Source organism: Mercenaria mercenaria, chromosome 17, assembly GCF_021730395.1.
Source record: "Mercenaria mercenaria strain notata chromosome 17, MADL_Memer_1, whole genome shotgun sequence".
Classification (NCBI taxonomy): Eukaryota; Metazoa; Mollusca; class Bivalvia; order Venerida; family Veneridae; genus Mercenaria; species Mercenaria mercenaria.
Window position 1 is genome coordinate 35,856,666 of NC_069377.1, and position 26,147 is coordinate 35,882,812.

Here is a 26,147-nt window from a genome sequence, read left to right on the forward strand (position 1 = left end):
GCTATAGAGAACGACATAGTTTTGGTTGGATTCCCTGGACACACCACACATATCTTGCAGCCCCTTGATGTAAAGGTATGAGACATTGTTTATTTTGCTTTATAATCTGAAATCTCATCACATCAATTCCCCTGTATGAGAAGATAAATATACTTTGCAACCACTTGTATTATGACATTCTCATGCTTACTTATTTAATTATGCAAATTATCAAAATGTCCGGTGATCACCTGACAAGTTGTCATTATATTATGGTTCGAACCTGTGACCTCCGTTTCGCTAGCCGACACTAAGTCTTGGCTGTGTTCCTTATATATTCTTCTTTTCTTGAATAAAAATAGAAAACTCTATATAGATGAAAGAAGGTATGTCATTTAAAAATATATTACAGGTGATAGGTCCACTTAAGAGCCGCTTCAGCGAGACAGCTACGAATCTCGGATTCACAAGTGGGCAAATGACGATCGGCAAAGCAAAATTTCCCGTTGTCTTAAAATATGTCCTGGACAAAACAACACCGGCTTCTGTGCAGGAAGCATTTGCCGCTACTGGAATATGCCCATTCAAGCCAGCAGCCATCGATACTTCACAGCTTGCGACTCCGTCCTTCGAGCCTTGTTCTGAAGGTAATGTATTCATGACACTTTTATGTATTATTTATATTGTGCTCAAGATAAAACTCATACCGTAAGCACGTTCGTGTAATTTTAAAATATTCAGGAAACTTGAATGTTAAACATCTGCACGAAATTTAAAAAGTTCAGACGCTGTTGTCTTTCCTCGAATGAAAAATATTTTAAAAAATCCGTTTGATTATATTATTTCAGAACAAGCAGAAAATGAAGTGAGGACTTGTGATAAATGTGGACATTTCATTGTCAATCCCCTAGTCAAGCGTGGACTCATTCCACAGACACTGGCGGACATTTTGATTCCAGCGTCTGTAAAACCCGTCGGTGATGTAATATCAAAGAAAAAGAGAGTTGTTTCGGAGGGCCGCCTGATTAGCGGAGAAGACATGCTTAAGCAGTTGAAGGTTGGCTGTTTGTTTAGATTTCAGAAGTATTCAGTGTTTTAATTCAGAAATAATTTATAGTAAAACACGATGGACGGCTGTACGCCGAGCGTAATTATTTCACGAGGGCTAGTGAAATTATTAATCAATCGCCGGTTCAAACAAAGTTTAGCTACAAATTATTTTTATTCTAGTAATTCTTTTATTATAATTTTAGATCAAATATGAAAATATGATAGAACTGTTCCCAAAAGTGTAGGTCGGCATGCTCATTTATCCGCTCCTAAACCGGAAATGGAAATGACGTCAACGTAAAAAAAACTCAGATATTCCCGCTCATTTTATGGATATTTAATAATGTTAAGGGAGAATGTATTGATTTATTTTTCGCAGTTTATGCTAGAATAGTATCAGCGCATGTTCATGTCGTGTTATAACATCTTCAGAATCCCTTGGCAACCTTGGTACCTTCTCCCTACGGGGCCGGACACCAACCAATCCCTCGGGATTATGCAGAAATTATAACACGAAAAAAAACGCGTTATCGCTACAAATTTACCAAGTTCGTTAATCAGGTTAAATGATTTTGCATTCGGGACTTTGATATGAACATCACAAAACTAATTTTTTCCAGGAAAAAGAGGAATTTGAACTGAAAAAGAAAGAGGAGGCAGAGATGAAAAGGAAAGAGAAAGAGATGAGGAAAGAGAAGAAAAAGTTGGAAGAAGAAGAGAAACTTTCAAAGAGAATTATGAGGCAGACTGCCCGAGACAAGAAAAACGATGAAAAGAAGAAGAAAGATGAAGAGAAGAAGAACAAAATTGAGAAAAGCAAGAAAAGACCAAAGATCATTAAAGTGAATGAGAATGGCATTAACGCAGCCATATTGGCAGCCAGCTTGTATGTGTGTGGGGTATGTGGTATGCATGGAATGATAGACGATGAATCAAATGGGATTATGTGGTTTGGGTGTGATGAGGAAATGTGTGGTAAGTGTTATCATGAGGCGTGTCTGAGTGATGCAGAGAGAGAGCTTGTTCACGAGAGTCTGGAAGAGGATGGCGGGGTCTGGTATTGTATTCAGTGCAAACCTTGGTTGTACGAGGAGGAATAATGCTTGGTTTATGACTAGGAATACTAGGCTCATTCGTTTGAATGTTGTAAACTTGAATGCCCATTGGCGGGTATATTTGATTTAAAATATTCGTAAGTGCAAGCTAGAAACATTAAATGAAAATGTGATTAACTATTTGTTAGAAGAAAAAAACATAGCTTAAAACTTCATGAATTAAATATAAACATGATAAAGATACAATTTGTCTTCCTTTTATTTCAGAAGTAACCGATGCCACAAGAAATGTCCGTTTATGCAGAAACCGCGGAATAGACAATATATAAAATGGACCGTTCCATGAGAAAACCTGTATTAGTGAAAATTAGAATTAATTATCTGTTCTATTTCAAGAGTAACAAAGACTTAAAGTAAGTCGTCGAAGGCAATTTGAGACGTGACGTAAAAGAGTAATAGGCCTATGACGTCGCCGTGCATGGTGTGCCGTTTTCAAGTCATTGAAGCAACACATTATGTGTATAAGCATCATACAATTGAATATTTGGGAACAGTTTATTTTTTACTGAAAAAAATAATTCAATCGTATTTTTTTAGTTTTATGACTGGCCTTTTACCTACAAACGAATGATGCACGGGTGTTTTTGAATTTCCGTTGCCATGACAACACAAATGACATTTTAATGTGTAAAATATGGTAGAATTGATTGCCTTTAGATAACTGTAATATAGTATACTTGATTCTAGTCTCTGCATGAACATCAGAAAAAAATGATTTTCTAGTATTTTAATCTACTTATTATGCAATAATTATATCATGTCACTAATACAGGCTTTTCCGTGGAACGGCTCATTTATATATAACATACCCCATTTCGAGCCTCAATTTTATCAAAAGATATTTATATATTCCTGGATTTTCCGAAAACAGCTCGAACTGAAATTAGATTTGATTTGTTGGCCTAGTATGCTGGTATTAGCTTCGAGATGTTTTCTGCAGATAGAGTTTAGTTGAAAATGGTAACACGGGTAAAATACTGCTGTTATGTAGTTCAACTCCGAGTATAGTTAAACGCTTTGAGCATGTATGAAAACATGTTTTAGAAGGCGTAAGAGGACAGAAGGGCATAATCACCGTTTTTTGGTACAATTGGCGTCGTAAAATTGTAATTATCAGCCTTCCAAATATGTGTCCGGTGACTATTCCACCATGTTGATTAAAGTAGTGCATTTCATTTCCCCTTTGGAGCCTCAAAATATCCAGTGTTTTACGTCCAATTGTTTGAGTTTTTTTACATTTTCAGATGACAAATGAGCTGAAGTTTTATCAGGGCAAATTTGATGTTTTTATGTTCATTTTTCATAAAACGGCAAAGAAAAAACCGCGAAATCTGTCCGGCGACTGGTAGGCACCCAGTACATGTACTTAATGCAGGATGTCTTTTGTATTGAAATGGGTGTATATATTGCGCAGCAACATGATAGTCTATCGTTGAGAGATGTCACTTGAAAAAAGCGTTTAGCGAAAGTATTTTAGTGAATTTAAGAATGATTCATATAACATTGCATGTTTGTTATGATCAGACATTATGAACTTCCGTGCAATGATCATTAAACTTCGTTCACTCATACTCGGATAATTCAAATACCACCATTTGCTCGAACTCATAGCAAGGTCCCGGCAAAATCTCTATATGACGTATATTATTGCTGGCTAGAACTATCGATAACTCAAATAAAGTTTGTCGGTCCCGTCAAGTTCGAGCGAACGAAGATTGACTGTATTTGAGAAAAAATGTTAAGCAAATATAGAAACATAATTGCTTGAGATTAGGAACAATTAAAGTGTTGTAGAGTCTTTCTGATTAACAGAAGAGGTTTCACTGTATACATGTGTATATTTCCCAGATCATGTATTTATACCTTTGAGGAATAAATGATAAATGAACATATTTCATCAAGCTGTAACGTTGTTATTTAGCTCCCATTTTGAAACAAAATGGAGACATCTTTTTTTTTGGTGTTGTCCCTCCGTCCGTCAACTCTTTATTTTGTCAGGATGAAACATACAAACGTCTTCAAACTTTACGCAATGCTTAAGTTTCATTAAAGAAAGATCCCTTTTGTTGTTTGTGTCAGTGGAGCAGAACTTAATCTTACAGGGACTCTGGTTTAAAAACGGGTGATATCTTTACTTTAGATATTTTTTCCAACGTTAAAACCAGAACCTTCTACTCCCTATCTGGTCTCGATTTAAGCCATATTGTATTTTTTCTAAATAGAAGTTGCAAAGTGTGGTTTCAGCAAGCAGCCGCATTATTGTTTTATTCTGATTCGCCAAAGACCTGTTGGAACTTCTGCCATAAGAAATTGGGTTTGAGGGGATATAGTCATTACACAAAATCGTATCCGGCTTTAACTTTGTTTTGCACTGTCGGATTCGAAATAACGTCACAAATAACCATCATGAAAAGACGACGTGTCGCTAGCAAGATCAGGACCCCTAGCTTGAAGTTGAAGATCTTATACAAAGGTTAAAGATATAAGGTCATGTTTCTGGTCGCTCTATCTTATTTATGCAGGGACGGATATTCAGAAAACTGGACTCATGTTTTCATTATAACTATAAGACGTGTCCAGTTCAAAACTCATACCTCTATCTTAAAGAGCCAGGTCAGACCTAGAGAAGGTCAAAGATTAAAGGTCATTTTTGTCCGCTGTGTAATATTTTCATACATGTACGGATATTCATGTAACGTAACTTGGCATAAACATTCATCATATTAAGACAACCTTAAACGTCAGTGCTACACTTCCTTCAAGGACTTTACATAATTTTTGTCACATTCATTGTATATCTGCGGATGTCTCTAAACTGTTTTTTGTACTTTTAGCATGTGTAAATGTTGAGTTCTGCTCAACCCGGTGCTAGAGGGCGTGGACGGTAGCATGCATTTCCACTACCGTCCATGAACAGGCTCAATCAAACCGAGCCTGCAACATTTTCGTTTTTGTTGTGTTGAGCGACCTGTGGAGTTTCCATTTTTTCTATTGTATGAATGGGTGGATACTGGATATTCAAGTAACTTTGCAGGAAAGATTCTCAATAACTAGACAATGTGTTGCCTACAAGACTAGCTCAATGGCATGGAGCACCAACATCCTAATACCAAAATACGCCTCCATGTCCTTAGGCTAGCAAATTGGCTGACGGAAACGCACTGTTTCCCAAAATGTCCATGTATCCTTACGCTTTCAATGTACTATTCACTTTGTACTCCTGTAACTCGCGGCACCCAACATCATCACCCATCCAGAGTTTGTACAAAACATTTCTCTTACAGAGCCTTGCCCAGTTTCCTTCTAATAAAGCTTCAACCATCGCTCTAAAACAAGTAAATACGTAAGGGGAGCAATATCATCAAAACAAAACATGAGAAACTTCATTATATTTTATTTTTCAACAATATTTAAGGTTATTCCTACGTTCCTCCAAACTTTTGGAGGGCATAGTATTCTCGGATAATACTTGAGCGAGGAGTGTGAATCCAAGTTTTCAACTGAGAATGGTACGTTTCTTAGAGTTATTCACCCAAATTCCATTTAAGTATTTTAAAATCGAGAGTAACACTGATAGCGTGTGTCTGATAGAGACATAGTTATACTTTTCATAGAGATTATTTGGTATAAAGATAAGATAAGATTTATTTTGTGTCGGCAAGACAGCAACATATAAACATAAGCTCTTTGAGCTTTTACAACCGACTATGAATACCAAAGGTAAACATTATCAACATAACAAGTAGAAAGAGCTGTAAGAGATGATAAATACATGAATTATTTAGTAAAAAAAATTTACAACATTCATCATTCCTAATACATACATACATATATCTATATATAGGAGTAAGATATTTAAGGACTCAGTTTTTGAAAAAACAAAAGAAGACACACATACTAAGTGAGCTTAAGAATAGCCGCTCGGCGTAAGAAGAATTAAAAGATTTATAAGAATTCTAAAAGAATAAATTTTCAGAAACTAGAATGTTCACAACTTTAAGATTAGGTAAAAAGCAAGTTAAGACAGGTAAATGTTCATGCATCAAAAAGCACACTTAACCAAAGCAATCAAGCATGGAGCAGCAGTAATTCATAGTAATAATATGCAATATCGAAAGCAAGCACACACAGAGTTAAGCAAAATCCGCGAGCACATATGAAGTTATTGGTTTATAAAAACCCAAAGTGATCGGCTGGATAATGTTTATTTCACTGAGTTATTGATCTAAATATAATTGGCTCATAGTTTAATGTTTTCATATTTGATTTACGATGTAACTAGACCAATACTTTCTATTGCAAGACTGATTATTTTTAGTCAACTTTTTTCTGCCTTCTTCATCCACAAAACCATAAGAGTATTTAATAAATGAAAACAGAGCATTTTCCTTTCTTAACACGACTTCTCACAGTTTCTAATGGAAGCGCAAACGCAAGTTCATGTTCAATGTTTCTGTGTATATATATAGGGTATTTCACTTAGTCTAATACTTGCCAAAGTTTTATGATCGCAAGAAATTATGATTATTTTCACCAGTTCTTCTACACGATAATCTACAAGCACCCCACAGCGGTTGCTTTCCCTTGCGTTCATTTATGTACCGTAACGGGAAGTAATCACTGCGTGGAGTATGGATGATCTAAGCTCGCTTAACAGCACGGGTTTTGTACGGTTTTGGAGCACTTGTGCCTTGCTCTAAAATATTCTCGAAGGAGTGTTTGACGTTATCGTCTTCTCTACAGAAGGTAAATCGCTGTAGCAGATTTGTGAAGATCAAAAACATTTCCATTTTGGCCAAAGATTCTCCTAAACATATCCGTGGACCTGGAAATAAATGTCAGACTCAGGATTTTTGTTAAAGTCTAGATCTAAAGTAAAAAATTAGGCGTCAGTACAAAATTCTATCAATGATATATGTTTCATGCTTAAACTGTATTCGTTTCGGATTCAAATCACATTTTATTAGAATTAGTTTGCGTTTTTCAAATCATAACAGGAAAAAATTTTTTAACGTGAATGAATATAGAATCTACATGTACAGTTACTGAAGCAGATGAAATATAGTTAATATTATACCATAATGTTGTATTCACATACATTGATAAACAGAAATAAAGACTAAATATATACATGTATGACGTCATAATGGGATGACGTTACCTATTGAAAACGGGATCAGCGCTGGATTTTTCTTCAGTTCCCCGTCGTCCATAAACCTCTCAGGATTGAAGATTTCTGGCTGGTCCCAGTGACGCGAATCCATATTGGATGAGTATAAATTGGCAATAATCAGAGTCCTCCGCGGTATAAAGTACCCTCCGAGAGTAACATCAACATCGGTTGTGTGTGGTATTGACACTGGTGCTAGAATGGAATTAAACGGTGAGGTCAACACTGTTTGCGTCGTTATATTTATCACATCTGTTCAAATGCACTTAAAAATAAAACATTTCTTAATCAAATTGATTAGAAATAATGGCAATGGTTGGGATTTTAGCGAAATACTCATTGTCTATGATGCATTTCACGACGGTTAACTTTGATTTCACGAGCAGGAGAGAAATCAGCCTCGTTGTGTGTGGCACTGACATAGGTGCTAAAATAGAATTAAACAGTAGATCTACTTATATTTTTGTTATATTTGATGGAATGCACTTAGAAAAAAAATCTAACAAAATTGTTTAGAAATAATGCCAATGGTTGGGATTTTAGCATACTCATTGTCTAAGTTATAGTTCACGAAGTTTAACTTTGATTTCACGAGCAGGAGAGAAATTTGTCTCTTTTCGTCAATTTATTGTGTAAACTGTAGTGACACCTGAATGATCCCACTATTCTTTGTCGTCACTGATGCATAAAAGGCAAAATTGCAAAAATATCCATAGTTAAAACAGTTGGAAGGCAAAGAAAAAGTAAATTTTCACCTATATTTGCCATTCTTTGTATTTCAAGCAGCGTTGCCTCGATGTACGGCAAGGAACTTCTGTCAGCCCATGTAACTACCTTGTCTCCACATTTCTGTAAAGCATAAGAAGCGGGGACTAAAATAAACATATTTTATACTTGAAAGTGTTGATACAGAAAAAAAGAAATCGAATTTTAGCTCACCAGAGCACGAAGTGCTCAAGGTGAGCTATTGTGACAGGTCATTGTCCGGCGTCCGTCGTCCGTCGTCATGCGTCGTCAGTCGTCCGTCGTGCGTCAACATTTGCCTTGTTAACACTCTAGAGGCCACAGTTATGACCCAATCTTTATGAAACTCGGTCAGAATATTTGTCTTGATTATCTCTAGAATAAGTTCGAAACTGGGTCATGTGGGTACAAATACTAGGCCAGTAGGCCAGATCAAATGTAAATCTTGTTAACACTCTAGAGGCCACATTTATGACCTATCTGGGTTATGTGGGGTCAAAAACTAGGTCACCCGGTCAAATCAAAGAAAAAACTTGTTAACACTGAAGGCCACATAAAACTTGGTCACAATGTTTATCTTGATGATCTTTAGGCCAAATTTGAATCTGGGTTATGTGAACTCAAAATCTAGGTCACTAGGCCAGATCAAAGGAAAATTTTGTTAACAGTCCAGAGACCACAGTTAAAGTTTGAAAATCATGATAATTGGTCAGAATGTTTATCTTGATAAAATCTAGGTAGAGTTCGAATATAGGTCATCTGGGGTCAAAAACTAGGTCGCCCCGGTCAAATCAAAGAAAATCTATGTGTGTGCAATAGAGGCTGCATTTTTCAATCGATATTCGTGAAATAAGATCGATGAAATCTATGTCAGGCTCGATTATGGATCATCTTGGGTCAAAAATTGGTCAGAAATATCTCGGACGAGTTTTTATCTGGGTTACGTTGGATCAAAAACAAGGTCACCAAGTCAAATCAAAGAAAAAGCTTTTTTTTACACTCGATGGGTCATATTTTTAATTCAATCTTCATAAAAATTGATCAGAATGTTTGGTATCATAAAGTATTTTATGATTTTGAATCTGGGTCATGTAGGTTTAAAAACTAGGTCACCCGGTCAAATTAAAGAAAAAGCTTGTTAACATTCTAGAGGCCACATTTATAACCCTATCTTCATGAAACTTTGTCAGAATGTTTATCTTGATGATCTTTAGGCCAGGTTAGAACATGGGTCATGTGGGATCAAAAACTACGTCACTAGGCCAGATCAAAGGAAAATCTTGTTAACACTCTAGAGACCACATTTTAAGTTTGAAACTCATGAGAATTGGTCAGAATGTTTGACTTGATAAAATCTAGGCAAAGTTCGAATATAGGTCATCTGGGGTCAAAAACTAAGTCGCCCCGGTCAAATCAAAGAAAAACTATGTGTGTGCTAAAAGGCTGCAATTTTCAATTGATATTCGTGAAATAAGATTGATGAAATCTATGTCAGGTTCGATTATGGATCATCTGGGGTCAAAACTTGGTCAGAAAAATCTCGGACGAGTTTTTATCTGGGTTACGTTGGATCAAAAAAGTCAAATCAAAGAAAAAGCTTGTTTACACTCTATGGGTCACATTTTTGATTCAATCTTCATAAAACTAGATCAGAATGTTTGGTATCATAAAGTATTTTATGATTTTGAATCTGGGTCATGTAGGTTCAAAACCTAGGTCACTTGGTAAAATCAAAGGAAAAGCTTGTTTACACACTAGGGGCCACTTTTTTGCTCTAATCTTCACGAAACTTTGTCAGAATGTTTGTTTTTATAATATGATGGACGGGTTTTCAATCTCGGCCATGTTTGATCAAAAACTAGGTCACTAAGTCAAATAAAAGAAAATGCTTGTTTACACTCAAGCCACATTTTTGGTCCAATCTTAATAAAATTGGTCAGAATATTTGTCCCCATGAAATTCCGGACGGGTTAAACATTGGGTCTGGTTGGGTTAAAAACTAGGTCACTAGGCCAAATAGAAGAAAAATATTGTTTACACTCTAGAGGCCACATTGGTGCTCCAATCTTCATGAAACTTGGTCAGAATGTTTATCTCCTTTAAAACTTGGACGAAACTGAAATTGAGTTATGTGTTGTCAAAAACTGGGTCACTAGGACAAATATGTTTACACTGTTATGGTGTGTTACTCTGGTGAGCGACCTAGAGCCATCTTGGCCCTCTTGTTTATTGTTTCTGGTAGGTCTAACGTCAGGCTGACGCAACTGAGGGTAGAGGAAGACACTTGGCCCCCCTCCAGATATTATTTTAGGTACGAGCGGGCACTTGGGCAGAGCCACAGACTTTCCGGAAGCCAATTTCCTAGTTCAAACTCAGCGGTGAGGGGCAATGGATTCGAAGGCAGCGGCCATAACAACTCGGCAACGGGCCCCGCAGATATTGATGGACCGGATCATTCGAAAATGACACATCGAATACTCAGAAAATATACAAACGAAAACTTGATTAAAACTGGAAGCCTTGTGTGTTTCAATGACGAAGATAAAATTCTATGCATTTATTTGTCTTGCAGTCACCATCTAGCTGAAGCAGGTAAACTTGTATTCAAGTTCACCATTATTTTTTTGTAAACAGTCGAGAGGCAAACAAAAAGGCCTTTGTTAACAGAATGATGATAGGTCTACATGTTGACCAGGTATAAAACTGGGTATGGTAACCAATCGTAGATTGTGTCCTTGCCATTGGTCTATTTTAAAACTGTCCTCAATAGCAACCAACCAGATGCTGGGGATTTGAGACTGGACTTCAGCTCCACGTTTATAACTCCTGTTCTAGAGCTATAGGATTTTCTTGATTCAAAACATAGGACGGTTGTTCTAAGCGTGAAGTTGACCAATGGCAATCAGGGTGGCCGACTCATGTGACTTTTAAGATACAGAATACTGGAAGAAAATGTTCCGATTCAAGTAATATTTTGTCTGTAGTTTTCTTATTACTTGACGGATTTACATACGATAAAGAACGTCGAAGACGGCAAAATGAGTGCTTTCATCAGCATAAAAACGTCTACAAAGTGTGTACGTTATTTAAACAGTAAGTACACGAAAAACAGTTGGGCGAAGTGTTTGAGGAGGTGCTGGGAACTTTTGGCAGACGCTTTGTGCAGAAGAAAACACTGATTTTGCTCTCTTCAACGCACTTCATTTTTTGAAAGATCGTCAACAATGGTCAAGTAAAAAAGTAAATATGGGCAAATGTTACCTGAATCAATACATTTTCTCCGTATTTACGATATCCAAAGGTCACGTGGGTTGGCCTGCATGCGTAAAACCACTCTGATTACGACACCTCTAGAGACCAGATGTCAGGCCCGTGACTTTCTTTACGCCTAAAGAATATCTGAAGTAAAATTGAATTATGGGCATTTTTCAAGTAAAATCAAGCAGAAATAGATGAGGAGGAAATTATAGCTTTTAACCCAATATACCAAACACTTTCTGTTACCAGTACGAAATAAAAAAGTTTCAAATATGATTTTTCTTATTTTGACTGGGGCAGTCTTATTAAGAAAAGTCAAACTGCATGCAGGAGTTGCTTCCCTTCAACTACAGAAATATCTATCTATAGGTAAGGGAGATCACTGCATAGAAGATTGAAGAAAAAAAATTTCTAAAGCATCAACTTCAAATACGTATGCAGCATTATCGTTGATTTAACACATTTAGATGCACAGCAACCGAAAATAGCTTTTATAAAACATTCACCAAAACACACTATGTGCAGTAAGATGCGCATAGTGGCACGTCTACAGAGCAATATCACTTTTCTACAACAGCAATATTTTGGTGCTGACTGTTTTGTCATCAAATTATGCTAAGAATACCTCAGATATTTCCTCCTGACATTTTTTCTGTATATCCGGGTACTCCTGCATGTAAAGTATACACCAGTTGATTGTATTTGACGTTGTTTCTGAGCCTGCTATAAATAGGTCCATGATCACACGAAACATGTTTCCCTCTGAAACAAAATGTACTATCGCTAAAAGACTGTTACTGCTTGCTTTTTGTTTAAATATGAAGTCAATACGTTGGCTAATTATTCGATATGTTGTCTTAGTGTAGAAATTAAATTCGGGTTAGAATCCTAACGAAAGTATATTTTGGAAAAGAAAGCAAAAATGTTAAAATACATATTTCGCTTTATACATAGGCAGAAGGGCTGTCTACTGATAGTGCCGGCCAATTTACTTATTTCTGTGTGTATATGTACAAATATATTATTGTTACGTTATATCACAAATGAAAATAATGAGCAAAAATATGATTAAACTAAGATTTTATGATACGAATATCAAAAGGAAATGACGCAATTTCGTGATATCCAATTGAAAATGTATTTACCAACTTATTATCGTATTTAAATATTGTCTGTCACTTTTTGAAATTAAGAAAATTATACGATCCCGTAATGATACAAATCGGTAATTTCCGTGTGATTACGTATATTCGTGCACTATTTCGGAATTCTTCGGCCATTATCCAACTCCAACACGGTGTTACTTCCCTTATCGGTACATTTAGACATTGCCACCACGTATAAACTTGGAGTTACATTTTTCATTATTTTAAATTTGTTGAACAAAGTTTTCATCTCAGTAGTTAGATATTATATTTTATTGCTTGTAAAACGAGCAAACAACTAAAATATTAATGCTGTAATTCTTTTTCTGGTGTCGTAACGCATACCTGCTAAAAATGTAAACAATGAAATTATTTGACGGTTATTTTAGTACAGTCAGAGAATGACATACTGCAAAATGCAGATACAGTAAATACTTTCATTATGTTCTTAAATTGTGACGATAAATGTCAATTTGCAAGCATTTGATTTACCCGGCGTTGCCAAGCGTGTCGCCATTTTAGGATCACACTGTGATTGACAATATTCCCGAGCGGAAGTTGATTGTTTGACAATATTCCTGCGCGGGGGTTGATTGTTAGACAATATTCCTGCGCGGGGGTTGATTGTTTGGCAATATTCCTCCACGGAGGTTGATTGTTTGACAATATTCCTGCGCGGAGGTTGATTGTTTGACAATATTCATGCGCGGAGGTTGATTGTTTGACAATATTCCTGCGCGGAGGTTGATTGTTTGACAATATTCATGCGCGGAGGTTGATTGTTTGACAATATTCATGCGCGGAGGTTGATTGTTTGACAATATTCATGCGCGGAGGTTGGCTGAAATCACAAACGGAGAATACGTAATCGAACGGAAAATGACGATTGTCATTACTGTCATTACCAATACTCACTGTTGAAAATATTTTCATCAGAGTGTTGAATTTTTGCTTGCAGATACAAATCTATGAAATCTCGTATGTTCTCGTTGTCAAACGTGCTCTCGTGGTTGCTTATCTCGCCGTAAATATGTTCTTTTATCCATTTTTGTGTACGCAGACGATTCTCTCTACTTTTGTATCCCTATTTTTGAAAAGAAGTTGCAATATATTTTATAACAGATGGATCTCAGGGCCCGAGTTATTAACTTCAATGGTTCCGACTCACTTGCCCCTCTTCAATGTGGGTTCGAAACATCGCTAAGTCTGTAGAATTCTTCGGTGGGAGGAAGCCATCCAGGTGGCTTACGGCAGGTCGGTGGTTTTACCGACCATGCATGAAACAATGCTTGGAGGGACACTTCTCTTTAAGTCGCCATATGACGCAGTAATTGTGTCAGTGTGACCCATTACCAAACAAAAGACCCAAAACATGAACAAATTCTTTTACAAAATGTATTCTCTGCGCTCTCCTTGATGACATGATTGCAAATAAAGAGAAAGTTTTCAAATACAAGTATATAAAGTGACCGCGTAGATCTATTGCAGTGGCAATACAAAAGTACCCTACCGGTGAAAAACTGTGTTAGTGGTCGTCCCTTGTGGTTGTTGGCAACAGTATTATGACTAAAATGCTTCATGGCAATTAATAGCTAAGAAACAAAAAAAATTTCAATTAAATTTTAATAGTAACCTTGACCTATAATCTTGTCATTTACGCGACATATTGTTATAGTGTGCAGTACTAAGATAATAAAATAATGCACGTAAAATTATGGAGTGAAACAAAAAAAGTTTTACCGGACGTTTAGCAATGACCTTGACCTTTAACCAATAAGCATTGATCATGTATTGACACATTGTCTCCTCATGAGGAACGTTTGTGTAGCGCTAAGATAATCCATCAATGCATATAAAAGTCATGCAGCGGAAACAATTTTTCTTTACCTTCTATAGTGACCTTGACCTTTGGCCTACAAGTCTAATTTAAGACGTGAAAAATCACTTCATTGCCATCCTCTATTTACATACCAAGTTTTATTAATCTTGCTTAAATAAATTTTCAGTAATTGCGGGATCCAGATTTGCGACAGGACGGACGGACGGAGGGCAGTCCTCTCTAGTGCTCCAAAAATTAAACATTTGTCTTTACCTCTTTGTTAAATAGCTTAAGAAGAAATGTTGGTACCATCCCTTCAGGGGTAAGTGCGCCACCACCTTGGAATAACTTATCTAGGTTTTCTATGATTTCGTGTAACTTTTTATCTTTGTAGTCAAACCTATAAAATAAAAGGTAGTAAGGAATATATAACATAAACTCGTCTCTCAAGTAATCATCTGAATTGCTGATTAGATTGAGTAGTGAACCCGTAATATCACTCGGTAATTTCCGTGTAATTACATATTTTCGTAAAGGCAATTTGGAATTCCTCGGACGTCAAATACCTCATCGAGCACATATAACTTACCATAAAAACCAGAGAATGCCGAATTCGCTTACGGAAAATACGTAATTTGGCGAATGTCATCACGAGTCCATTCTTCTTCTTCTTCGTTCACAATCACGAGTCCATTACCTTTATTATTAATAGTTTTGGATTTCTAAATATGACTTTGAAGCAGGTGTTCCATCTCAATCTAGTATCATACTGACAGTTCCTTTGACTGTATACACGCATACATGCGTAGACAAATGGACTTAAAATACATTTACACTTTGGAAATTCTTTCGACAATTAGATACGCTTACATGTGCACATGCATGGCGACGTAGAGGTAATTCTGTTAGAAATCGATGATGTAACATTTGTTTTTACCTTTTTGCGAAAACGATTCCATAAATAACATTGCTGATCATCATTGACGTTAGAAGTCGTACGTCCGACGGTTTTCCGTCGGTAGCGCAGAGAATGTCATTTGCAGCGTCAACTTCCCGCATGATTTTTTGTTCTAAAGACGTCTTCCCAACGCCAAATTCTCTAAGTGTCTGCAGAACAAACTTCCGCAAAACTTTCCAGGCATTTCCGCTTTGCAATACAACACCTGAGATTATTAAAGTACTTTAACGAAGATTTTGATCCATCATTTCAGTGTGTTCGGTTTGTTTTAACATAATAGCTTGATGGAAGGTTGATGGGGAAAGGATAGAGGATGATTGGAGGTGGATGGGGAAAGGGAAGAGGATGATGGGAGGTTGATGGGAAAATGAAAAAAAAATATGGGGAAGGGCAAGAGGATTACGGGAGATTGATTGGAAAAGGGAAGAGGATGATGGAAGATTGATGAAGAAAGGAAAAAGAATTATGGGGAAGGGCAAGAGGATTACGTGAGTTTGATTGGAAAAGGGAAGAGAATGATTGAAGGTTGATGGAGAAAAGGAAGAAGATGATGGGGGATTGATGGGGAAAATGAAGAGGATGATGGGAGATTGATGGGAAAAGGATAGAGGGTGATAGGCGGTTGATGAGGAAAGGGAAAATGATGATGGGAGGCTGATGGGGAAAGGAAAGAGGATAATGGAAGGTTGATCGTAATGGGAAGATGATAATGGGAGGGTGATTGGGAAAGGAAAGAGGATGATGGGTGGGAGGCTGATTGGGAAAGGATAGAGGATGATGAGAGGTTGATGGGGAAAGGGAAGATGATGGTGGGAGGTTGATGGGGAAGGAAAGAGGATGATGGGAGGCTGATTGGGAAATGATAGAGGATATTGGGAGGCTTTTGGGGAAATGGAAGAGGATGATTATGGGTTGATGGGGAAAGGGAAGAGGATGATGGGATGTTGATTAGGAAAGGAAAGACGATGATTGGAGGTTGACTGGGAAAGGGAAGAGGATGATAGGATAATGATGGGAAAGGGAAGAGGATGATAGGATAATGATTAGAAAGGAAAGGGGATGATCGGAGGTTGATCGGGAAAGGAAAAAGGAATTTGGGATGTTGATGGCGAAAGAGAAGATGATGACTGGCGGTTGATGGGAAAGAGGAAGAGGATGATGGGAGGTTGATTTGGAAAGGGAAGAGGTTGAAAGGAGGTTAATGGCGAAAGGGAAGAAGAAGACTGGGGCTTGATGGGGAAGGGGATGATGAGAGGTTGACTGTTAAAGGTAAGAGGATGATGGAGGTTGATGGGGGAAGATAAGAGAATGATGAGAGTTTGATGGGGGAAGGGGATGATGGAAGGTTGATAAGGGAAAGGAAGAGGATGATGAGGGGTTGATAAGGGAAGGAAAGAGGATGATGAGAGGTTGCTGGGGGAAGAACAGTGGGTGATTGGTGGATGGTGGGGGAAGGGAATAGACAGATGATGGTAGGCTGATTTGAGAGGTTGACGGGAGTTAGATACTAACTTTAAATATAGAAAATCCTCCTTAAAGGAAATGAATTTGACTAAATGTATAAACTTACAGTGTTTGCAGAATACATATCATGTATAACAACCATTTGTTAAAACACTTATGATGTTTACAAGGAGTATACTATATTAGTACTTTAAACCTAACAACCAGTACTGTTCATGCATAGAAACATGTTAGTTTAATTTTAACGTAGATTTAGCCTAAATATTTTATCACTCTGTCCTTAACCGTGATATTATTTTGACTAACACAGATTATAAAGTAGTTGTTCGTATTTTCAAATATGAATTTGGGTCTAGTATATTTTAATAAGTAAACTTTTTACCTTTTATACCTATAATCAGGTACCAGAAAAGTCACTAAATAGCTATACCTAAATGGCTATACTGAGCTATATCTAGTTATATTGTACACTTGTTATTGGTTTTTATAATTCTATATAGCTATATTTATCCAGAAATAATATGTGACTTTTCTTTGACTGTATAATATTGTAATTAAGATAAATGATTACCTTTCCCTTCCTTGATAGCCTCTTTAAGTCCCTTTAGCCAGCTAGGCCGGTTACTGAATACATCCCCATTCTTCACGAAGGCTTCACGAATTGTTTCATATCCATGTAGGTATACGAATCTCTGATCCAAGAACTTAATTGATACTATATCGCCATACGTTTTGCTTGCCTCAAACATCGCTTGGTATTGTTTCATCCCTTTCCTTTTTAGTCCATTCCACCAAAGCAGGTTGCCTAAAACTGGCAAACCTGGGGGCCCAGGTGGAAAATTCGATCTCCTTTGTAAATACAGGTAACAAATCAAGAAAACTGTTATGAATATCAACAACACGGGAATGTTGCTTAAACTTAATAAACCTTCCATATTGAATTTATCGAGATATATCCCTATGTTCAGCAAGTGTTTATATATATCTCCAATACGTGTTTTTGCCGGCCCAGCTTTTAAACTTGTTATTATATATACAGCGTTTTAGGGTAATATAATTCAAGTAATGGTTATCAGTATGGTATATACATACTGAAATGTACTGTAGGACAATATTCAGCTAACCTTTATCAAAATTAAGTGTTTCGGTGTAACTTAATTAAGGAATAGGCGATGAAATTGTATCTCAGAAACACTATGAGAAGTTAAGGTCGCTGACTTGAATCACTTGCCCCTTATTGATGTGGGATCGAATACACTTGCCCCTCATTGATGTGGGATCGAATACTTAGTTGCTTAGGGTGTAGAATTTTTCATGTAAAGAAGTCATCCAGCTGGCTTACGGAAGGCCGGCGGCTCTACCCAGGTATTTGCCTGAAATAAAGCTAGTGGACCTGTAACGGTAGTCGGAAATTTCCGTGGGATTACGTATTCGGTATTGTATAACTCATACGGGCAACTGTCTTTCCGTTTCATACCGGAGAATGCCGAAATCGCAGATGGTGAGTACGTTATCGAACGAAGAATAAGAAGAATAACCAACGGAAATTGCCGATTGTTATTACGGGTACACTACATCTCACATGTAGAGAAGTAGTATTTATTAACAATTTTAATCATGACTTTAGACCAACTCGACGATGTGTATACAATATCAGTGAAAAGAGGACATCATAACCAAACCATCATGAAACTTGAACTTAAGTAGAAAGCTGCATCTTTAACAAAAATATATGCACTGGCAACATCTTTCGTTCATTCTTCTGAGATATTAGGTTTTATGTTGCATTTTGTTCGTAATAAACCTGTTTATTTTTCATGGACCCCTGTTCCAGTTTAGGAGGTCGCGACGAGAACAGTATCTTAGTATTTAGTCACGCGCTAGTTGTTCCCCTTCGCATTTTGGACACATTTTGTAATGAAAAAAGCGTGAATTACGTTTTTGGATTTGCTACGTTTGCTTGGGCATTTCAGTCCTCGTCAGCAGTGGAACAACATAGACTTTCACCTAATTTATCCCACCCACCCATGCCCATATTTGCTGATATTGTTTATAACTTTAATTGTGAATCAGAAATCTTTGCTGCTTCTGTTCATCTGTTTTTCAGGTTCCTGCGTAGATCTGTTTCAGACCACAGCATACGCCATAAGGGAACAGGACAATAGCAGAAAGTTGTATTCTCACAAACAACACACAAAGCTACATGTATGTAGTGACTGATCAATAATTTTGTTATGTAATAAACTCTACGATCATTCTTTGGGAGGATGTATCAAAATAATGACATGGATTTTATGAGATTATTGCTGATGAGAATATACTTAAGAAATGAAATGAAATACTTATAGGACCAGACACTTTAGTGTTAGTAAATGTTCTGTTGAATGCCAGAAACTCAAACGGATAGATATATGTGAACGTTATTGTTTGTCAGTGAATGTTATTGTTTGTCGCGGCTTATAACGTTTTCATAGAATATTGATTCTAATTTGAAAATGCACTGTGGGAGTAAAAGAGTGCCAAGGCCATATGCATTAATTTGCGCCTTTCCTTTATACGATGCATTAGCGTTATTTCAAATTAATTCATAAACACTGTTATATAAAGTGTATATAAATCGCGCTTACATGTATTTTGGTGTTCTTCTGCTTCCACATTTTGCAAAGTTATGCATGGCAATCATAAGAAATAGTCACAGAAAAATGATAGTCATGGAATATTGATATATATTTTAGCGTGTTTGAATTTGTTCCGTTTTTCAGTTTTCGAGGAATAGTCTGAGCATTTTAATGTTTTATACACTGGCTACGGAAACACGTTTCCTCCTGTCCTAGTTAAAATCGGAGAGGGGGTTTTTCGTGGGCGGCTCGTATTCCGTTTGAGAAATATACAATCAAATTTGTTCAACGTGACAAAACGTAGTGGCTTTAACTGTATTATTTAACAGATTCTATTGAGGCATGCATCTTAATTGATATGACGGCATTTCGTATAGCATTTGTGGTTTACATTTCGATGCCGTATGTTTGCTTTTCTATTATCAGAATGTAAATTTGTTGATTACTGTTTTCTGTTATGAAAGGTACTTTTGTACTCTAATAACTTCTATGTACTGTTAGTAACTTTTTCCCCCTTTGCAGTCACCGCTGGGGATAATTGTTCTTTCGCTGGATTCAAATTTTATCTTATTTATTTAATGTATTTTGTTTGTTCCTTTGCAGTTTTCGCTTGAGCAGATGGAATTAGGTTATTTTCAATACACATGTTTAGCTGTTTGTATAGTATGTGCATTTTAAACATTATCCCATCTTGCCAATTGCTATGATAAATCTTTAAATAAAGTCGCGGCCTTTTCCCACTAAACTGTGTTGTAGTTTTCATTTATACTGATAAATTAGTTGTAGTGGGTATGACAGACGTATATAGTCGGACGCTAACTCATCTGCCAACGAAATAATAATATTATCAGTCATTAATAACTTTAACTATTGTTTTATTTAAAAATGGCTGATGATTTTGCGTCTTGCTTATGGCTGCTGTCATTGCTTCATTGATAAAATAACAGATAGTATTATCTATACACGTCAATATCGTTCAGTTTAAAAACTTGGCGGTTAGATGATCCACAGTTTATAAGCTGGGTCGACAATAGAATAGCTACTAGTCTGATAATACCATTAACAGTGTTGCGGGATTCCTTGCCAGAATCCTACCAATAGTAACATACATGCATAGCCAGCTATTGTACATGTAATTCTTATATTATTATTATTTTATTATTATTATACCAGATTTATATAGCGCCCTTTTCATGATAAACCCGTTCAAAGGCGCTTTACATATAGCAAACGCAGCCACACAGGGCGCGAAATTCATCCTCTACTAGTACAGACACAGAGCGATCTGACCAGAGGGACAGAGTGAGATAAAGCCCCCAGAACAGACAGAGAGAAATCCTTTTTAGATACAGACTTGTCCGGCTAACATAGCCTAGCTCTTTTGCGAATAGACAGTCTGGTTCTTTAACGTGCCCGGTGTATAGCACCGATACACGCGAAGCCGTCTTTCCTGGGAAGAAACAGTACAGGCCTCTAAGTTAGGTGGGAGGCACTCAAGAGCATCTCAGAAATTTCCAGTGCCTGGACATATTCTCTGTAAATGACTGAAAGAAGTGCCACACATGAATCAGATGTGGACAATGAATGAGCTTAGACGTGATACATGATACTGTCTCCAGTATAAATCACCATGTTTCGGTGTTCCGTTAGGGCCAGCTCCTGCTCCCTGTGAACGCGAAGCGCGAAGGTAGGACGGTACGATGGCGAAGCGCGACAGTACGATGTTGATAACACGACAGTATGATGGGTAAGCGCGACAGTACGATGGTGATAACACGACAGTACGATGGCGAAGCGCGACAGTACGATGGTGATAACACGACAGTACGACAGACAAACAATAAACAATTATGTTTCTAAGATAGGATTAGATTTCGTACTATTTATAGATGTGTTCATGTATTTAGATTATATCCCTGAAGGAAGACTTATATTAACCAGAATAGTTGTCTGTCGGTATGTTAGTAACTTTGTCAGCTCGAAACACTTCTTCCACAGCTATAATGTTTAAAACTACTTGCCCTAAGTTAAGGTGAAATTTAAATTTATTTTTCAACATGTTCTTATCCATCAAGTATGGCATTGAATATATATCTGATGTTTGAAAATGATAAAGTGAGTGAAAATAAGAATAAGATACTTATAAAAATGCAAGAAAACTGCTTTTCTCAATTATTTCTCAATGGTTTTCTCACTTCTACACAATAATATTGGGTAATTTATTAGGATACCCTGCAAACTTTATATGTCAATAAGTATGTATCACTGGTAACTTTCATGGTTCCTTATTTTATGTTTAACAGTTCAACACTAAAATGGGCGAGGGGAAGCCAAAACTTTAAGAAAAAAATGATAATTTATTTTTGATGTCCTGTTTGAAAGGCTTGCCAGGCAGTAGTGAAAACTATTGGTCCTCGCCTCCTCGGTCCTATAGAGCCTGTAAACTTTCTTAATATAGTTGTACAGTTTGTTTTTATGCCCCCAGCATCTACTGATGCGGGGCATATAGTGATTGTCCTGTCCGTCCGTCCGTCCGTCCGTACGAGGTTAACCAAATGGGACCGTTTCGTCTAGCATCAATACCCCTTACTAGAATGACTTGATACTTATGCAGATGTAACATGTGACTATTCCTCATCTTCAGACATCACCTGACCTCAGTTTGACCTTGACCTTGACCTCATTTTGGACTTAGGTTGCTTTATATGGGACATCTCTTGGTTAACCAAATGGGACCGTTTCGTCTAACATCAATACCCCTTACAAGAATGAATTGATACTAATACAGATGTAACCTGTGACCATTCCTCATCTTCAGACATCACCTGACCTCAGTTTGACCTTGACCATGACCTAATTTTGGACTTAGGTTGCTTTATATGGGCCATCTCTTGGTTAACCAAATGGGACCGTTTCGTCTAGCATCAATACCCCTTATAAGAATGAATTGATACTAATACAGATGTAAACTGTGACCATTCCTCATCTTCGAACATCACCTGACCTCATTTTGACCTTGACCTTGATCTCATTTTGGACTTAGGTGCAAAATCTATCGACAAGGATGCCACTGGGGGCATCAAGCGTTTATTAAACGCATCTTCTTGTTTATTCCTGTATCACGTCTCTATATATAGTTTGCAATATATAAGAGAAAAATTAATATGATTTGAAGTTTCGGCGAACAGTTTAAATCAGCCTGTTTTAAAATTGTAATGAATGTTTCAGTAAAGTGGAACTAATATTAAAATTTTGGATGCAAAACTGAAACTATATTTCTATGCAAAATGGTATAAGAGCTTTTATTCTTTATTCTAAATATGGTTTGAATGTAAAGTCGACAATTTCACTGTATAGAAATACTTATTTTTACTATGTTTAGGTTAGTACAATATACTTGTATAATGTATGCACACTTAGAGAGTCAGGTAGATTAGCAGGGCAAAAACTAATATCCTGATTGTATAGGAAATTATTTTTCCACATTTTTTTTTAACATTTACAATTAAAACTATATTATTTCTTTCTAGGAAGATATGCTAGTATGCTGTTTTTCAAAAATATTGCTATACAATGTCAATAATTTTCTTTTAGAATTTTACTTAATTTTACCATCAGTCTTAATTTTGATAGTCATAATTACGCCCCTTTATATGAGTAGTAGCAGATATGGGTTGTTATAGCACAAATGAATTTTTTCTGTTTCCTTTAATTAACATGATAAGTGTTAATAAATAATAATTTTTTGTCATGAAACAAAAACAACAAACGAATATTCCTTTTAAGTGTATAATTATATTGAAACCATCGAAGTGCTCATGTAATGTTTTTAGTTTTAAAGGTAAATTTCTTTCCACTCATTTTTTTTGCAAAAGTTCTTGTTGCATCATGTAGCCTTGGAATACATTGAAAATCTACGGTGCCCCTAAAGTGACATGTTACACACTTTTTTTCCACTGAGGTAATGTGAGACTTTTTTTATTTCGTTTAAACGAAATGATTTCGTTTAATCATTTCGTTTTAACGAAATAAGTTCAAACGAAATCATTTCGTTTTTTCGAAATGTTATTTCGTTAAAACGAAATGATTTCGTTTAAACGAATTAGTTATTTCGTTAAAATGAAATGATATCGTTTAAACGAAATGTTATTTCGTTCGAACGAAATGATTTCGTTTAAACTTATTTCGTTAAAACGAAATGATTTCGTTTAAACGAATTAGTTATTTCGTTAAAACGAAATGATTTCGTTTAAACTTATTTCGTTAAAACGAAATGATTTCGTTTAAACGAAATGATTGCGTTTAAACGAAATAGTTATTTCGTTAAAACGAAATGATTTCGTTTAAACGAAATAAAAAAGTCTCACATTACCTAAGTGGAAAAAGTGTGTAACATGTCACTTTAGGGGCACCGTAATAATCTATGCTTGCGCCATACAAAATATTGTATACACTTCTAATAAGTGTTTAGTTTCTGATGTGATCGAACAATAGTCAATATGCGAAAGAAAGTTTAAAATCATCAGATTGGATTCCAGTACTACATGTCAATTGTTCAAGTACTTGAATGCACCAGTCAGAACATCATCATTCATATCTACATGTAACCAAAGACCTATTTGATATTATTCTGTGATATATAAACAGAAATACTTGCTTTGGAGAAAATGATTAACTTTATATTTACTGCATAATCACTAAATAATGTATGTTGGGGACTAATATTAGTGGATTCTGCGGTCCCATGGATTCAATGGGGTTCCACTGTTGCATGGATTCCGCAGTCATATGCATTCCGCAGTCATATAAATCTGCAAAATCAAATTGAAATAAATAAACGTCTCATTTATTTTATCTTTCAAATGACCCCTGTTCCATGAGAAAGCCGCTTTTGTTGAAACCAAAGAGCTGAATGCCAATGAATTAAATATTTGAGTTCACAGTATATGAAATAAAAGGACAAGACAATTTCAGTTGAGGCACACTCTGATGTGAACTTAGCATGAACTGTTAGGATTAGATCAGTCGCTGTAATAATTTTTGGTTGCGGGTTTATCCCGCTACCAAAGTTAAGTGTATTTCTGACAATCATGTAGCATCTTTATTTGATTCCAAATCACATCCAAAGGATGTTCATGTGCTACACAAAGTAGTCCCATTCATAAACAATGTGGATGAATTATCAATGATCAAGCAGTTGTTATTCAACTTTTGTACATTCACACTGACCATTTAGATTATACAAGATCTATCAATGATAAGGTATTCCAGCCCATGGTTACATCACTGACTTCCAGCTGTCAATTTAGATAAGTTCATGTAAGGTCAGGCAGAGTTAATCTTAGATATGAGGCACATTTGTATTTGTTTCTAATACATGTATATTTATAGACTGGCATTTAAACAGAAAATAAATCTAGCAAAACCCGCAACCATCAGACATCTCAAGGCTTAGATTATTTTTAGAGAGGCAGAAATTATATCAGTTACACGTTCATTTAATAGGCTTTTTTGTTTGATCCGAATTCGTTTCTAAAACCATTATATTTTGTGAGCCGTAAAACCCAAATCTAATCAAAATGCATTGTATATATTCCATTTGATTTTTTTTCCTAGGAGTGAGTGAGTTGGGTTTTACGACGAATCGACACAAAATGGTCATATATCGCCAAATTTATATGAAGAAATTATTTCAGGACTTTCAAGTGATATTACTCAGGAAAATAATTTTGAGGTTCTCAGATTAGAAGAAAGCCGGGAGGGGTCTTTAAATCTTATTTACCTCTATATAATTTAGGGGCATATAAGAAAAAAAAATTCCCTGGCTGATTCTAGAGTCTCCTATTGTTTGATAGTTTTAACATGTTAATTACTATTTGATTCAACTATAATCAGGAATACTGTATACAGCCCTATCTATTTATGTCCCTGCTATTATGCAATGCATTTTTTCAAAAAAAGATGGTCTTTATTTTTTAACAATCGAATTTTATAACAACCAAATATAAACCATACATGTTTATCATTCCCTGAAGATCCCTAGAGTTGTTTTTAAGGTAATGGACGCGTAATGATACTCGGCAATTTCCGTTAACCAATTCGGCATTCTGCGGTTGTAAAGGCAGCTCAAAGTGCACTTGATTTTCCGCACACAAAAAAGCGGAGAATGCCAAATGCGTATACGGAAAATACGTAATTTTCTAGTTGTCATTATGGATCCACTGCCTTAATTTTTAAGATATTTTATTTGCTAATCATATTGCAAAATGTTCTAGATATTTATTTGCATTTGTACTTGTGTTGTGGCCTTAATTATACAGTGTTACCTCCCATTTAATGTCATTAAATTTCGTACAACAAGCCTAGTCTTATACTGTAATCATGATGTACTTAATGCAAGATGTCTTTTATAGTGAAATGGATGTAGATATTGCGCAGCAACATGATAGTCTGTCGTTGAGAGATGTCACTTGAAGAAAGCGTTTAGCGAAAGTATCTTTTTAGTGCATTTAAGAATGACATTGCATGTGTTTTTATGATCAGTCAAGAAATTTCATTATAAACTTCCGTGCAATGATCAATAAATTTTTCTTTGAGATTTTTAATGAGCAAGGTAAAAATTCTCTTGTATCATTACAACTCTAAACAAGTTTAATTTTTGTGTAACAAGAAAAGTCGGACTAAGTTTTTTGTTTATTAAATTACTTAAACGTGGTTTTGGTACAACTTGTGTGTAAAAACTGGAGCAATTTCTATCTTCTTCCCAGGTAAAAAGAATTTGAACCACTGTCTTATGTCTTACGCTTTCATGGTCGTAAGAGGCGGCT

General features: G+C 36.1%; 2 protein-coding genes across 2 annotated transcripts in view; one reads left to right on the top strand and one right to left on the bottom strand.

Annotated features, from left to right (window-relative positions):
• The window catches only part of LOC123537368 (branched-chain-amino-acid aminotransferase-like), a 363,414-nt gene that overhangs the window by 262,486 nt on the left and 74,781 nt on the right, over positions 1-26,147 (top strand). The gene's annotated exons all lie outside the window — the stretch shown is intronic.
• Positions 5,522-17,714, bottom strand: LOC123535803 (cytochrome P450 2J4-like). The gene is made up of 8 exons (XM_053527682.1): positions 17,274-17,714; positions 15,218-15,443; positions 14,554-14,680; positions 13,377-13,545; positions 11,942-12,078; positions 8,070-8,163; positions 7,306-7,509; positions 5,522-6,969 (listed from the first exon to the last, which is right to left on the bottom strand). Exons 1-8 carry the CDS (start codon positions 17,635-17,637, stop codon positions 6,785-6,787), a joined length of 1,506 nt encoding a protein of 501 aa, XP_053383657.1. The 5' UTR covers positions 17,638-17,714; the 3' UTR covers positions 5,522-6,784.

Coding starts and splice junctions, on each gene's coding strand:
- LOC123535803 (XM_053527682.1), bottom strand. CDS start 17,637: ATGGAAGGTTTATTAAGTTTAAGCAACATTCCCGTGTTGTTGATATTC. Junction 12,079..13,376: donor TGATGAAAATATTTTCAACA/GTGAGTATTGGT, acceptor ATTTTGTTTCAG/AGGGAAACATGTTTCGTGTG. Junction 8,164..11,941: donor GTCAGGAGGAAATATCTGAG/GTATTCTTAGCA, acceptor TATGCTTTACAG/AAATGTGGAGACAAGGTAGT.